A 13,309-nucleotide genomic window follows, 5' to 3' on the forward strand; every position below is an offset into this window, starting at 1 on the left:
GGTTTTTCTTATCTACGTTATTGTGGTGTTCGCACCTTATCTTAAGTGCTACCGCCCAGAGCAAGTGTTCAACATTGTAAACAGTCGTCTAGCATTGATCGTTTTTATTCAAACGGACTCTGGAGTTACACACATTTGGAGAAAAATCACATTTGCATACCTAAAAAATAAAACAATCAGGTGCATCGTCGTTGTAAAAAAGCGATTATGTATAGGGCTACAACTGGAAGAAGATTGTTCATATATATACACACACTTTAAACTTAAACATAATTCTAGGTGCCACGAATACGAAACATGCAAGAGGTGGTCGTAGTAAATTCCGTTTCTCGGTGTTCGGTGTCTTTTTTGTTTATGAATTAGTGGAATCATTTCCGAGGGATTATCCTACACCTTGCCCAGAATGTCGTGGCCATAGGGCTTCTTGCGATAACCCTTGAAGGCGAACAGTTTAAATGCCAGAACCATCATCACGATGCAGAAGGCGTACAGCAGCATGCCCATTCGCATGTCGATGTCGGTGAAGACGCTGGAGATCTGACGTTTCTGCCGCATCTTATCGGCAGTGGGATGGAGCAGCTCCTCTCGCTGCACACCGTATCGACTGATGAACTGCGGATTATATATATTTTTGAGGAAGCCCAACACAGCATCCTTGTTCCACTCGATCTCCAAATTCTCCGACTTGGTTCCAGGCGACCGGTAACATTCGCTGCAGCTATCCGGGGAGGGGAACTGTTTCTTTGGGAACTCTGGATCTTCAGTGGCATCACCAGCAAGTCGCTGGTTCACCTCATTGTGGGCTGCCCATAGCCAGAGAACAGCCTCCTCCTTGTTTGGCACACTCCAGATTTTTCTCCTCGATGCCATTGCCTTTGAATAGTAAATAAAAAAAATTACTTAATATATGTATGAACGTCACGAAAACAACTGTTGAAACAGCTGCCGTACGGAAACCTAGTTAATTACAGTGGTAACTCGAGGGAAACCCCAGTTAATAGTTAGTTTTTTAGAATAAGAGACTAGTCATCGTATTTAATCAACGAACATTTCAAAGGGCTATATTTTACCAAAAGGCACTAAACTGCAATTCTTCATTATTCTACCTAAATTACGGCTTTGACTTTGAGTGACCTCGCAGTGAAAATAGTATTACTTTAATTTAGAAGTTGTTGGGCTTTGATAGATTAACTAGACTGTTAGACCCAATAAAGAAAGTTTTTAATAGTATCGTCAACTATAACTTCAGGTAGTTTACTGGAGTACGCCCTTGAAGTCTACGAACTCGTATACCTTGTAACAAGGCTTTAGAGAAAGTTAGTTTATGACTCACGGATTATAAATAACAAATAAAATCTCGCTTCAAAGCTTGAGCAGAAAAAACTAACAACAAATAACAAAGTGACTATATCGTGGGTATTCAATTAGTACATTATACAAGCCGAGTACGTGTAGAAAAATTAATTATAGTAAAACACCAAAGAACACTCAATTTTCAGAGCTGCTGATTCGAAAATTAAATTTTTGTACAAACGCAGCATTAAAGTACAGACCATTGCTGCTGTTTTAATGGTATTATTTTGGCGGTAAATTAGTTTTTTTTTGGTAAAAGAACAAAATCGAATTTGCATGCACGGAAAATTCCGGCAGTCGCAGTCAAGTCTTTTGTTTGGTAATCAACTATCCTCCCCCCATAACGACCGCCTTCCTAATCAGCACTATTGTGGTCATTGGCACGTAGCTTTCCGTCTGCTGACTCACCTGAAAGTGCTCGGAGCACTCTGTACATCCAAAGAAGTTCTTGATGTAGCCATGCATGGCCTGCAGGACTTCCAATGGATCCTGGGAATCCTCGTTGTTTGCCGCTTGGATAGTCATGAAATGGAACAGTGTCCACAGGGAACAGCTGAAGCCGCGCAGGCGAGGACTCGATCCAGCACATCCCACAAAATGAGTGGAGGAATAAACGGGCGACAATTGGGCTTCCATACGCTTTACCTCTTCTTCGAACTGACTACCCTTCAGTTCACTATGAAACTGCACCACGTAGTCCTTAAGTTGTGACACCAAATGGTGCCCATTAGAGCCCAGAGGATTGTAACGCTGTAGCACCACCAGGAACCGCTGAAGAGCGAGCAGTTTCTCACCGCTAATATCGCTCACCTTGGACACCTCATTGTGCAGTATTGTGCGAATAGCCTGCTCGAGATCGGCCTGGTAGATGAAGTGCTTATTTCGATGAACTTCCTTGATCAGTTCGCTTTGTCCCGCGATATTAACTGGCGTAGTTGGCTGTTGATGTTGCTTCACTGGCCTGGGAGTTATGTTCTTTTTTCCTAGAATTTCTTCCAGCTTTTTCGCATAGGATTCTCCGTTGGCATATTCTGGTGAGTATGTCGTAATTTCTCCCTTGCGATTAACTACACTGAGAGGTGAATTGGCAGGATCAATCTTAAACTTAGCAGCGACCGCAGGGTCGATGACACGGCGGACCTCCACCGCTGGCCATGGGGTCATAAATAGTGCCACCTCAATGCCTAAAGTGGTGTTTTCCGGCTCGTGGACAACTGCCACGTACTGCCTGGCGCTGCTGAGACCTTCGAACACACTGCTGGCGGAATCATTTTCCGTTAAGTAGTGGAGATTTGGCCAGTAAGAGTTGTTTTGGTTACTAGTTAGATTCTCTGCGGCCACCATGCCCGCCAGTAGTTCACGAATCTCGTTCACATCCTGCGACATTACATTCAGCCCGTAGTGCTGGTCACTCGGTTGGAAACCCGGACCCAGATAACGGAGCGTGGGATAGCCCATCACTTCGTAGTTACGGCAAATGCCGTTGTTCTCTTCGGCGGCACAATCGATTGCCGCTACGATGAGTACCTCGGACCAGGGTAACAAGTGTTCCGCTACCTTTTTGTAGGTGGGCGCAAATCTGCGGCAATGACCGCAGTATGTGTTGTAAAACTCGACAAGAGCACCGCGATTTTGGTCCACCACGGTAGCATTGAAGTTGTTTACCGTCAGGCGGATCACCTTGTCCGTGTCGTCATAGAGACCCAAGGTGGGATCCGCCGGAGCGGATTGCTGCTTGAGGAGCGCCTCGTATCGCGGAAGAGGAACGCCCGCAAACGCGTAGCTGGCTAGTAGGCCAACTGCCAGAAACACCAGGTGCGCCACTGACATTTTACGGATTTTCCGAATTTGTGTTAGCGGTTGCGATTCGTACGGAATGCGATGTGCGACTGCTGCGATAAGATTTAACTTCAGCGGAGCATTTGGAATGTATTTACGGTCGCAAATGGTTTGATTAGGTGCTGCACTCTATCTAGAGATGAAAGCGTGACTGCTACAAGCACGAACAAGTGCCGTTAGATTCAAGAGACCTAAATAAATATTAAATTATGAATTTTCATGAAATTTTTATGTTTCTTTTAACATTCCAAAATAAACCATAAAAAATATGTTATAGAGCCATGCACGAGTTGAAATTTGTTAAGCGTTAACTTAACGGTAAAACAATAAAAACTCATGATAATTTTTGGCTCTAAAAGACTGTAATCAGGTCGAACTAGTTTGTTCACATCGGAACTAGTATTAGTTAACGGATTTTAAGAGGTACAAACCGAAACCAAACGTAAACCGAAATTGAATATACTTGATTTCTTTATTTTATGAATTTTAATGAAAATTTCTTAGTTTGAGAAAAACAATAAAACAAAAGGAGAAGAAAGAAGACATTCAATGCAATATCCATTATTGTGCTTTATATCATAAAACGTTTTTTATTTAAAATAAAAAAAGTTCTTGATTTCTTACAGTATTAAAAGAAATTGTTGAGTCCGAACAATATCAAGAAATAAACCTTATGTCTCGATGACGCGGTATAACTGCGCCTTATCAGAATTGTATGAGTTATATTTATAATGAAAAATACATTATCAAGTCTCCGTTCTTCTCAAGAAATAATTGCACTACAACTTGGAATAAATAATTAATATAGGCACGGAAGTTAGTAATTAAACTTAAGAACTACTTGGAACAATTAAATTAACATAAAAAAATAAGTTGTATAAACTATATAAATAAGATATAATTAGCATAAATAATTTTATTACATCATTTTAGTTGTTGTTCTTTATATTTTATTTTTATTCACATACATATTTTAAACTTCCGTTGATTAGATCCAATTTAAACTTTTACTGGTTCATTTTCCTAACAGTTTACGTGTTTAACATTTTATTACCGTTAGCAGCACTACCGAAAAGCGCTGTACAACACTGTCGTAGTTGGAGGTGTAAAAATAACGGGAGCAAAATGATTTTACGCTCCTGGGATCGGGTTAAGCCCCGTTCTATATCAGATTTGGCATGTTTTCTCCTGGTGGCTATATTTGTGCCTGTGACGTACATCTTCCATGTAACCATTGTGATGCCGGAGTTGTTTGCAATCGGAGGGTTTTGGTACACTTTAATGTGGGTGGCCAGCTTGTTTATAATCTTTAACATCACATCCAACATGCTGGCCTGCATGCTAGTGGATACTAGTATCCGCAGTGAGTATACATATATGGGGATTATGTTTTTCAATTACTATTATAATTTTTGTAGTGGAGCTACTTCAACCACCGGTTGAACCAGCGCAGTTGGTGCGGTGGCATAAGTGCCATGATTGCCAAACATTGGTGCCACCTCGATCCTGGCACTGTGACGTGTGCAATGTGTGTGTGCTGAAGCGGGATCACCACTGTCGCTTCACCTGCTGCTGCATCGGGCACCACAACTACAGGTATTTCTTCTATTATCTCGTGTACATGATAATCGGAAGCTTGGCGGCTGCCATCATGGAAAGTATTTACCTGTGGCACCTTCATCCAGACGTCTACTGTCGTTGGTCCACACTGTGCGCTGTCTTCGCCCCCGTCGTTAGCCTTACGCTGAACCCTAGCTGGGAGACTTTTTATGTGGTAATATACGATCTCACTCTATTGGGTTTTGCTATATCCTCGCTACTCCTGGTCTTCCATTGGGAGATAGTCAGGAGTGGTTCGGTGACGAGGGAGCGCGGTTCAAGAAAGTACGATCGAGGATTGAGAGGCAATCTGGAAATGGTGCTCGGAAAACGGATGAACCTAACCTGGCTGTCGCCATTTCTACGTAGCGATTTACCCCACAATGGGGTGAACTGGGTACCGATAGGTACCGCTTCAAAGGAGGATTAGTTCACAATTGTGTCTTACCGACCTGTGGAAATAATGTGGTATAAGTGGCATTTACTTAAACTTACTCTACGTCAAAATACAATGAACATAGCTCTTTGTTAAGTTAAAGTCTTTACGCTAATCAATACCTGAATCTAAATCTGTATCTTTATGTTTTAACCCCTGTAGGAACTAATTTTAACGTTTATATCGACTAGTCATTCACTAGAAGTATTATGCAAAATTAGACTTATAATCTTAGTAATGACACATTAGTACAATCTCAATTATATATCAAGTACAAAAGCATTCTATTAACAAAAAGCGTTACCAAATACCGAGAATATTGTGTATTATTATTATACTTATATCAGTAAAAGAAGTTTTTAATTTAATAGTTATTTATTTAACAATTTTATTTCTCAATTACAAAAGTGTATTATCAACAAAATGCTACTATTTATCCAGAAAACTTTCTCCCACCAGCGATTTCAGTTTAGCCAAGTGCGTTTCATTAAGGGTAAATCCTTCATGGATGCGTTTAGTCAATGCACTTACATCGATGTTGTTTTCAACGGCATATTGCAGGGCGACCAGCGCCTGGCTGGGTGACTTTTCCAGAACACTGGCCTCCACAAACTCTTGCAGAGCACTTTCGGTTGGGGTTCCGGGAATCTTGTGTTGGTTTTTGTCTATATAAGCAAACACCTCCTTGGCCTTTTCAAAGTTACCGCCGCGGAGGAGTAGAGTGAGCATATCTCCGAGCATCTGACCGGTGAAAGAGACCTTTCGGAGGCCCTTAATTGCGTCTTCAACCTTTTCATACATATCCAGGGCCACCTTGGCAGCCTGCTCCGGAAGATTTTGTTGGGCGGGAGACTCTAGATTTGGCTTGTTGCTCACCAAAATACGGAGAACGTATAGTAAAAGGCTTTCGCGGTGTGTGTGATCAAACACTACCATATCAGACCAGATGCGTGGAACATATTCCACACCGCCATTGATCTCAATGGCTTTCAGAATCTCCTCCATGATTCCTGGTTCTGGTGTGTAGATGTTGGGCACTAACAGGTCATAAGTAACCATAAAGTCATCAATGGATTCCGTTTGACAAAGCAGTGCTACATAATTGCGATAGTATATGGACTCCTTGAAAGAGTCGCCTATCAAATCGTAGTTCTTACCCGTGTGCAACAGCTCGTCGACCTTCTTGGCCAGCGATTTGTCATGCAAATGATTGCGGCACACATCCATGGCTGTAGCAAAGAAATATGTGTCCTTGATGTGCTCAATCTTAAATTCCTTGCCGGCGATGTCATTTAAAATATCCACAATTACATGAGACACTGGTCCCCTTTCCCGACAGAAGATGATTAGCAAATAGTAGTAGGTGCCGAGACTAGGAGTCACGCCTAGTTGCTTAAATTCCGGTAGAACTTGGAGGGCAGCAGTTCGTGCTAGCTTGAAGTTGCCAAATGTGCTGATGCACTGAAGCACCGCATTCAAGGTTCCCAAATTGGGACGTAGTTTTTGCTGAGACATTTCTTGCAGCAACTCCGTGCAGAGCTGCCAACGCTGCTCGGCCGTGTCTTTCAGGAAATTTACTATTTGAATAATGGAATTAAAAGTGTTTGTGTCCAGTTGGATTTGCTTTTCTCCGGCTTCCTGAAGCAATGCGTACGCCCGCTCGCACTGCAAATACTTGGCCATTCCGCGAATGAGCGAAGCGTAGGTTTGTGGCGTCTTTGGTTCGATTTCGGAGTAAAGTTTCTCTGCCAGATCTCCGTCTTTCCAGGTTTTGCCACTTCGCTCACGTCGTCGGTTGTTCTGCGTGAACCAACGCTCCTCAATGTATTCTTCGGGTATGGGTTCCTGGTTGTTGTAAAAGCACACCAGCTCCAGAAGACTTTTCTTAAGATCTGGACTGATTGGGACTCCCTTTTGTTCAAGGAGGTTGTAGACCAATACAGCATCCGTGAGTTCACCCTGGGCTATCAGTTGTTGAAGCGAACTCTCATCAATCTCGGAATCTTCGGTGTAGACCATGTTGGGAGCAAATTTCTCGATAGGTGGATGAGCTTCTTGGTGCTAAGGGAATGACAACAATTAGCTTATAGAGGTGCTCTTCCTTGTAACTCACCATAAACAGCTCACGGTGCTCCTCCTTTATCCACTTCGCAGCCTTGCGTCCCGACTCCTTGGATATGGCATAAGTCCGCTTTGCAGCATTGGACAAGGGTATCAGGAATGGGTCATCGTGGTACTTGTAGTGTGGTGCTGTGTGATCCCTGCCCACGGTTCCGGCCAACGCCTGAAGAAGATCAGTGGGCGATCGTTCAATCCGATTTGGAATCTCTATGGGGGACTCCTCCACCGATGCCGCTGTTGTGTAATGTGCTCCACTAGAGCTCAGGCTCCGCGCAATGTTTGCCCTGGGAAACAATCTCAACTGGCGCGAGAGGTACATTATAAAGCAGGTTGGACACAAAATAAAATAATTTTCAGTTATAAAACAAAAAATTAAATGTTTTTTCTGGTTTCGGATTAAGAAAACGCAGGTGCTTCTTCTTGCCCAGAATGTGTGGCTGAACAGCTGTTCCTAACAAGCTGGATTGCAGAGGAGTTAACATTTGTCGTTTTTCAACACTGATTTAGGGCTGCAACAAATGAATAAAAACTAGCGTTACATTTGAAATAATTGGATATGTTAATTTATATTTATATGTTTGATATATGTATCGTTTCTGTAATAGAATTACAAATCATGTACTTTGTCTTATATAAATATTATTACTAAATAACTACATCCATTAATAACACAATCGAATACCTTTGTCAATTCAAGAACTGCAATCCGATTTAGTTGATGATCGACTTTCAAGGTGTTCGTTTGTCCGATTTTCTACCTGATATTGCCGAGATGTCTCATCCCAAGCCTATTTTGTATTACGACGATCGCAGTCCACCAGTTCGCAGTTGCCTTATGCTAATTAAACTGCTGGATATCGATGTGGAGCTGAGGTTTGTCGATCTCTTCAAGGGCGAGCAATTCCACAAAGATTTCCTATCGGTAAGTAAGTCAAATTTATTCCGAAGATTTTAAGCAAAATCGTTAGTAAAATGGCCTATAAAATCAGAACTATTGAAAATAATCTTTATTTAAAACGATTTATCTAAAACCCATTAAATATTATAGGAATTTATTTGGCACGTCTTTAACGTATCTATAGAAGACTCTTTATTTTTGTCTAAAATATAGTTAAATCCCCTGCACAGTGTTCCCACGTTGGTACATAATGATCTGGTTCTGACTGACAGCCATGCTATACTGATTCACTTGGCAGAAAAGTTCGACGAGGAAGGATCTTTATGGCCCCTGGAGCATGGAGAACGTATGAAGGTACTGAACCTCCTGCTTTTCGAGTGCTCCTTTCTATTTCGTCGTGATAGTGATTTTATGGTGGGTTCACTTACTAACTTTTTATATTGTTTTAATTGTGTTTCCCATGTGGTTTCATAGTCGTCGATTGTCCGCCAAGGATTCGCAAATGTCGATGTGGCCCTTCATGAACGCAAGCTGACCGAGGCGTATATCATCATGGAGCGCTACCTGGAAAGTAACAATTTTATGGCTGGGCGACAGGTAACAAAACCCCCTTATCTGATTGCGATTCTCTGTCGTTGTGGCGGTTCAATTAAGTTTAGAATTTCACCTTTGTTGTTGCGGTTTCAGCTGACGCTCGCCGACTTATCCATCGTAACCACATTGAGCACCGTCAATCTCATGTTTCCCCTGACGCAGTACCCACGTCTGCGACGTTGGTTCACCGCCATGCGGCAGCTGGATGCCTACGAGGCCAACTGCAGCGGATTGGAGAAGCTGCGCCAAACGATGGAGAGCGTTGGTAGCTTCCAGTTCCCAACCTCATCCGACTCCGCTGCAGAGGATGTGGAATAGCTTTGGTTGTTGTGTAGAGTGTTTAATTTTGCTTTGAGCTGGGTGTAATTGTATGTTTGCTCAGCAGGTGAAGGGAAAATATAGTTATAACTTCACAGTTAGATATTTAAACTTACATTGTTACTAAACTGTAATCAATTCTTCCTCCATTTCTTTATAAGATTTGAGTTTTAATAATTCGAATATTTGGAAAGGTTACTTATTAACGAAAAGAAAATTAAAATTCTTTCTGGAACAATCTGAATCATTTTATTACTGAATTTAAAAATCCATTATACATAATTGCAAATCGAATGTAATTGACTACGTAAGGCCAGATTTGTGATATTCAGGGAAATACATTTTTTTCCCAAAAACCTTAAGATATTATAGACTGAGTTAAAAAGATTCGTGATTTTGATACCCGTTACTTCAAGACTTAAAGGGTATATTAGATTCGTTGAAAAGTATGTAACAAGTTGAAGGAAGCGTTTCTGACCCTATAAAGTATATATATTTTTGATCAGGATCGATAGTCGATCGATCGATTAAGCCATGTCCGTGCGTCCGTCCGTCTGTCTGTCCGTCTAACTGTCCATCCATCCGTTTGTCCGTTTAAACGCTGATATCTTAGGAACTATAAGAGAGGTCTTGAGGTCCCTACGCAGCGCAAGTTTATCAACATCCGTCCACGCCCATAACTGCGGCACTCGACTATAGCGTTTTTTCTTGTTTAAGACATTAATTAATTAAAGACTTTCAAATTATTTGAATTAATTAATTGAAGTTATCCATTAATATTTGTGTGTATTTTGAAAGGAGGGTCTCATTCTAAAAAGTGTAAAAGAATACCTTAACCCTTTTCACAATTCGCGGAATTCGGCATAAATTTGGGTGCAGCTTTCCACTGCAAATGAATGTTTACCCTGATGAAAGGGATATGTGAAATAGAGCCAATTTCAAAGTAAATTAGCGGTTGGCCGCGACCCTTAGCTAACTCATTAACATAATACCGCGTATGACCCATGTTTACTCCCAAAAATGTTTGGCAAATATTAGACTGCTCTGGACGTTTGTGCCCTAATAACAGCTTGTCGGCCCCAATAGCCGTATCGAGTGCCCTTCAGTTGATCGGGGTAATGGTAATCCGCTTGGAGAGCCAACCGCTAATTGCTCCGCTCTAGCCCCGAAGAGCAAGGAACCCAGTGCCCGTAGTCATACCAATCTCAAACAAAGTTTCACGCACGCATCATGCTCTCCATCTGCAGCCATCTTTACAACTTGGTGACTACGTGCACCTGGTCTTTTCATCGGATTTCTGCTCCTTTGGCCCTAACTTCTCAACTGCCAACTGTCGGCAAAAGTGCAGCTATTGCTATTCATTTTTTGTGGGTGCCGGAGCAAAATCTTAGCCAGGCACGCGGCAAACTTTACGCTCTGCACAAGTTTTTCAATTTCGCCCGGCGTTGTCTCAACATTTATCTGCCCTTCGCGTTGTCAGTGCTTATACAGAGATTTTTTTTTGCCACGGTCACTGGGAAGTTTAAGCTTTCTGTCAACGGTCATCCAAAATCGCATTCGCATTCCCAAATATGTACATATAACTGAATTATTTTACTTAAGTTTCATGGTACTCTTTTCCCGCAGAGATTAGCAACTTTGTTATGGGATTTGCATCAATTTGAAATTTAAGCTGGGGCAAAAAGTCGCAAAAACTGATTGCTATATGCAAGAAAGTCCCAGAAATCTAAACAGATTTTAATACTTTACTTTTACAGCTTCAGATCCAGTTTTTAAGTTCATTATTTTTAGAAATTTATTGAGTTTTCTTAATTCTTAGAAAATATACATACATCAAATCGTACTTAAAGGTTAAATAAAACGATGGGGAGACCAAATTTCCCGCTTTTCATCTTAAGAGCATTAACTCTTTCGATGTCATATACTCATCCATTTTTTCTATATATTTTTTGTCTGTATTTGCATGTTGCTATGAATTCGATTAAAGGCCACGTTGCCCCATACGGGCGACTTTATTTATGGGCAATTCCAGCGCCGGACGACGATGATGCAATGCCACCCACTGGGAAATGTCCCAGCCTAGTGGAATTGAATTGATATTTAAAAGCAAAATTACTGCACAATCTGCGAGGAAAGGCAATTTAATTTAAATCATTATTATTGTTTTTTATTATGCTAAAATAAATAATTGAAATTAAACAGGCTGGGACTTTTTAACCTGCATAAATTAGCCACAGTAAATACACAGATGGAAACAGCATTTAGGGAAAACATTGAGATAACAAGTTTACTTTTTGCCTAAAAACAGGCAATCAATTTTTGTTTTTCAAGCAATGTCGGGTAAACAAAAAAGGAGAGGGAAAAACAATTAATGTTTCATATAAAGTATATACAAAAAAATGATTTGTGTTTTATAAATTTTATAGAATTTAATGTGGATTTTAAGACCAAATTCCAAAAATTGGCATTGAAGAGAAGGACAAATTTGTATTTAGATTCTTGGTTTGACTTAAATTACCTCTTTTCTTTATAAAGAATTCGGTCAATAAAACATTTCACGCTCATTGTGTTTTATAAAATACAGTATTCTTCATATTGATTTCTATACTGTCAAGTTTTTACTATGTACATTATCTTAAAATTAAGAATGTAGGAGATTCTTAGCAATGTTTGAAAAATGAAGAAGGATGCCAATGAAGTTAGAGACCGAAAGTCTTGCCAAGTATTTGCCTCAGCTTATGAAATAGGCATTTCTCACATCCTTTTAGAAGTCTTATATGTTAACACATTTCCTGGCAGGAATCACCATAATTAGGCGCATAATGGCTCCAAATTAGCATAGCTGTTAAAAATTGGAATCCTGCCAGGAGGGAACCCTAATGCAGCACACATTGCCAGTTCCAAAATCGAGTTATGGATGACAGACGACAACTTTTGTTCCAAACTTTTTGTTTTCTTTTTGTCTGGAATGATGTTAGGAAGAGGGTCCAGAACTCTTGAGTCTAATGCTGTCGAAGAATACTTTGTGCAAATTGATTTAGTGAAAATGTTGCTTTGAAGTCCGCCTTTAGCGCCTGCCAGTCAATTTGTCGGAAATGGAAAGTTTTCTCAATTCGAAGGGGGAGAGTGTAGATGAAACCTCATTACAGTCTCCTAGTAAGTAGCCTAGCAGCCAGCTTTAAAGTGTTAGCCAGGAAATTCAATTAGGCCTGGCCATGCCACAGAGCCAATTCCCCATGCGATGGGGCATTCATTCAGCAGGGCACCAGGGCAGCAGTCAGTGGTGCGTGATGCTGAAATATTGACAAAGTTTTCGCATTCGTTCGTCCATTGGGACAAGCGATTTCGGGTTTAGCTCTTCGATTATTACTTGGGGCAATATTTGCTGATTTTATTTCGGGTCAGACATCTCGCCTTTGGCCACTGCTGAGTTGGCCATAAAGTGGAGAGCAGTCACAGTTGAATTATTGATTAAAAATGCCGGCTGCTCAACCGTTTCGAGCTCTTACTTTCGCAGCCCAACTAACGGCCTTTGCCCATATAAAACTCTATTATATTATTTTCACCTTTCATATTGTTCGGGGGGCCAGCTGGTGAGGCAGACCTTTTTGTTGTGGTTAAGTGCTAGGCATCTTGGCTGCGGTCCTCCTGAATTTCTAATTAACCTTTTTTCGGTTTTTCGGGGCGGTGGCTGGCGGGGCTACGCCCACTCCGCCCACTTTAACATTTATCTGAGGCTCTCGTCTCAAGATTTTCCAAAGACCGTTCGGATGAATGATATTGGGTGGAAGCCAAACAGAACACAAGAGAACAGACCAAATAAACATCTGACAACCAACAAACAAAAAAGTTCAAAAGATTTCGTATCGCAATTATTGTTGAGGCAAGTTTGGAAAAACGAGAGAAATCGTTATATCAAATTAAATCACAAATACTCTTGGGACTAATAAACATTTTATTAATAATAAATATATTATTAATAATAAATAATAACATGCCTTTGGGAAAATGTTTCCTTCATTCTTCCTTTCTTGACCATATTAAGTAGGTATTAAGGAGAAAAGGCCAATTAATTGTTTAAATTAATATACACCAATTTGATTTTCTCATAAAAGAGTTCGCTCTCATATTAACCTATTTTATTGAAAGAG

General features: G+C 40.8%; 4 protein-coding genes across 5 annotated transcripts; 2 read left to right on the top strand and 2 right to left on the bottom strand.

Annotated features, from left to right (window-relative positions):
• Positions 1-89: 89 nt before the first annotated feature.
• Positions 90-3,334, bottom strand: LOC108112018 (sulfhydryl oxidase 1). The gene is made up of 2 exons (XM_017221758.2): positions 1,762-3,334; positions 90-873 (listed from the first exon to the last, which is right to left on the bottom strand). Exons 1-2 carry the CDS (start codon positions 3,181-3,183, stop codon positions 388-390), a joined length of 1,908 nt encoding a protein of 635 aa, XP_017077247.1. The 5' UTR covers positions 3,184-3,334; the 3' UTR covers positions 90-387.
• Positions 3,335-4,288: 954 nt separating this feature from the next.
• On the top strand, positions 4,289-5,595 carry LOC108112004 (probable palmitoyltransferase ZDHHC24). The gene is made up of 2 exons (XM_017221740.2): positions 4,289-4,555; positions 4,611-5,595. Exons 1-2 carry the CDS (start codon positions 4,318-4,320, stop codon positions 5,219-5,221), a joined length of 849 nt encoding a protein of 282 aa, XP_017077229.1. The 5' UTR covers positions 4,289-4,317; the 3' UTR covers positions 5,222-5,595.
• Positions 5,584-7,802, bottom strand: LOC108112003 (protein PTCD3 homolog, mitochondrial). Its single transcript, XM_017221739.2, has 2 exons — positions 7,341-7,802; positions 5,584-7,288 (listed from the first exon to the last, which is right to left on the bottom strand). Exons 1-2 carry the CDS (start codon positions 7,665-7,667, stop codon positions 5,657-5,659), a joined length of 1,959 nt encoding a protein of 652 aa, XP_017077228.1. The 5' UTR covers positions 7,668-7,802; the 3' UTR covers positions 5,584-5,656.
• A 106-nt stretch (positions 7,803-7,908) lies between these two features.
• LOC108112005 (glutathione S-transferase E14) lies at positions 7,909-9,396 on the top strand. Of its 2 annotated transcripts, none has more exons than XM_017221742.2 (4): positions 7,909-8,270; positions 8,460-8,600; positions 8,721-8,843; positions 8,934-9,396. In XM_017221742.2, exons 1-4 carry the CDS (start codon positions 8,067-8,069, stop codon positions 9,156-9,158), a joined length of 693 nt encoding a protein of 230 aa, XP_017077231.1. In that variant the 5' UTR covers positions 7,909-8,066; the 3' UTR covers positions 9,159-9,396. The 2 variants fall into 2 exon arrangements, with proteins under 2 accessions (XP_017077231.1, XP_017077230.1); XM_017221741.2 differs by having other exon boundaries at positions 7,913-8,270; positions 8,460-8,660.
• Positions 9,397-13,309: the final 3,913 nt, after the last annotated feature.

This window comes from Drosophila eugracilis, unplaced genomic scaffold, assembly GCF_018153835.1.
Source record: "Drosophila eugracilis isolate 14026-0451.02 unplaced genomic scaffold, ASM1815383v1 contig_90, whole genome shotgun sequence".
Lineage (NCBI taxonomy): Eukaryota > Metazoa > Arthropoda > Insecta > Diptera > Drosophilidae > Drosophila > Drosophila eugracilis.

Coding starts and splice junctions, on each gene's coding strand:
- LOC108112004 (XM_017221740.2), top strand. CDS start 4,318: ATGATTTTACGCTCCTGGGATCGGGTTAAGCCCCGTTCTATATCAGAT. Junction 4,556..4,610: donor AGTGGATACTAGTATCCGCA/GTGAGTATACAT, acceptor TAATTTTTGTAG/TGGAGCTACTTCAACCACCG.
- LOC108112003 (XM_017221739.2), bottom strand. CDS start 7,667: ATGTACCTCTCGCGCCAGTTGAGATTGTTTCCCAGGGCAAACATTGCG. Junction 7,289..7,340: donor AGCACCGTGAGCTGTTTATG/GTGAGTTACAAG, acceptor TCATTCCCTTAG/CACCAAGAAGCTCATCCACC.
- LOC108112005 (XM_017221741.2), top strand. CDS start 8,067: ATGATCGACTTTCAAGGTGTTCGTTTGTCCGATTTTCTACCTGATATT. Junction 8,661..8,720: donor GTCGTGATAGTGATTTTATG/GTGGGTTCACTT, acceptor GTGGTTTCATAG/TCGTCGATTGTCCGCCAAGG. Junction 8,844..8,933: donor ATTTTATGGCTGGGCGACAG/GTAACAAAACCC, acceptor TTGCGGTTTCAG/CTGACGCTCGCCGACTTATC.
- LOC108112018 (XM_017221758.2), bottom strand. CDS start 3,183: ATGTCAGTGGCGCACCTGGTGTTTCTGGCAGTTGGCCTACTAGCCAGC. Junction 874..1,761: donor AGTGCTCCGAGCACTTTCAG/GTGAGTCAGCAG, acceptor TACTATTCAAAG/GCAATGGCATCGAGGAGAAA.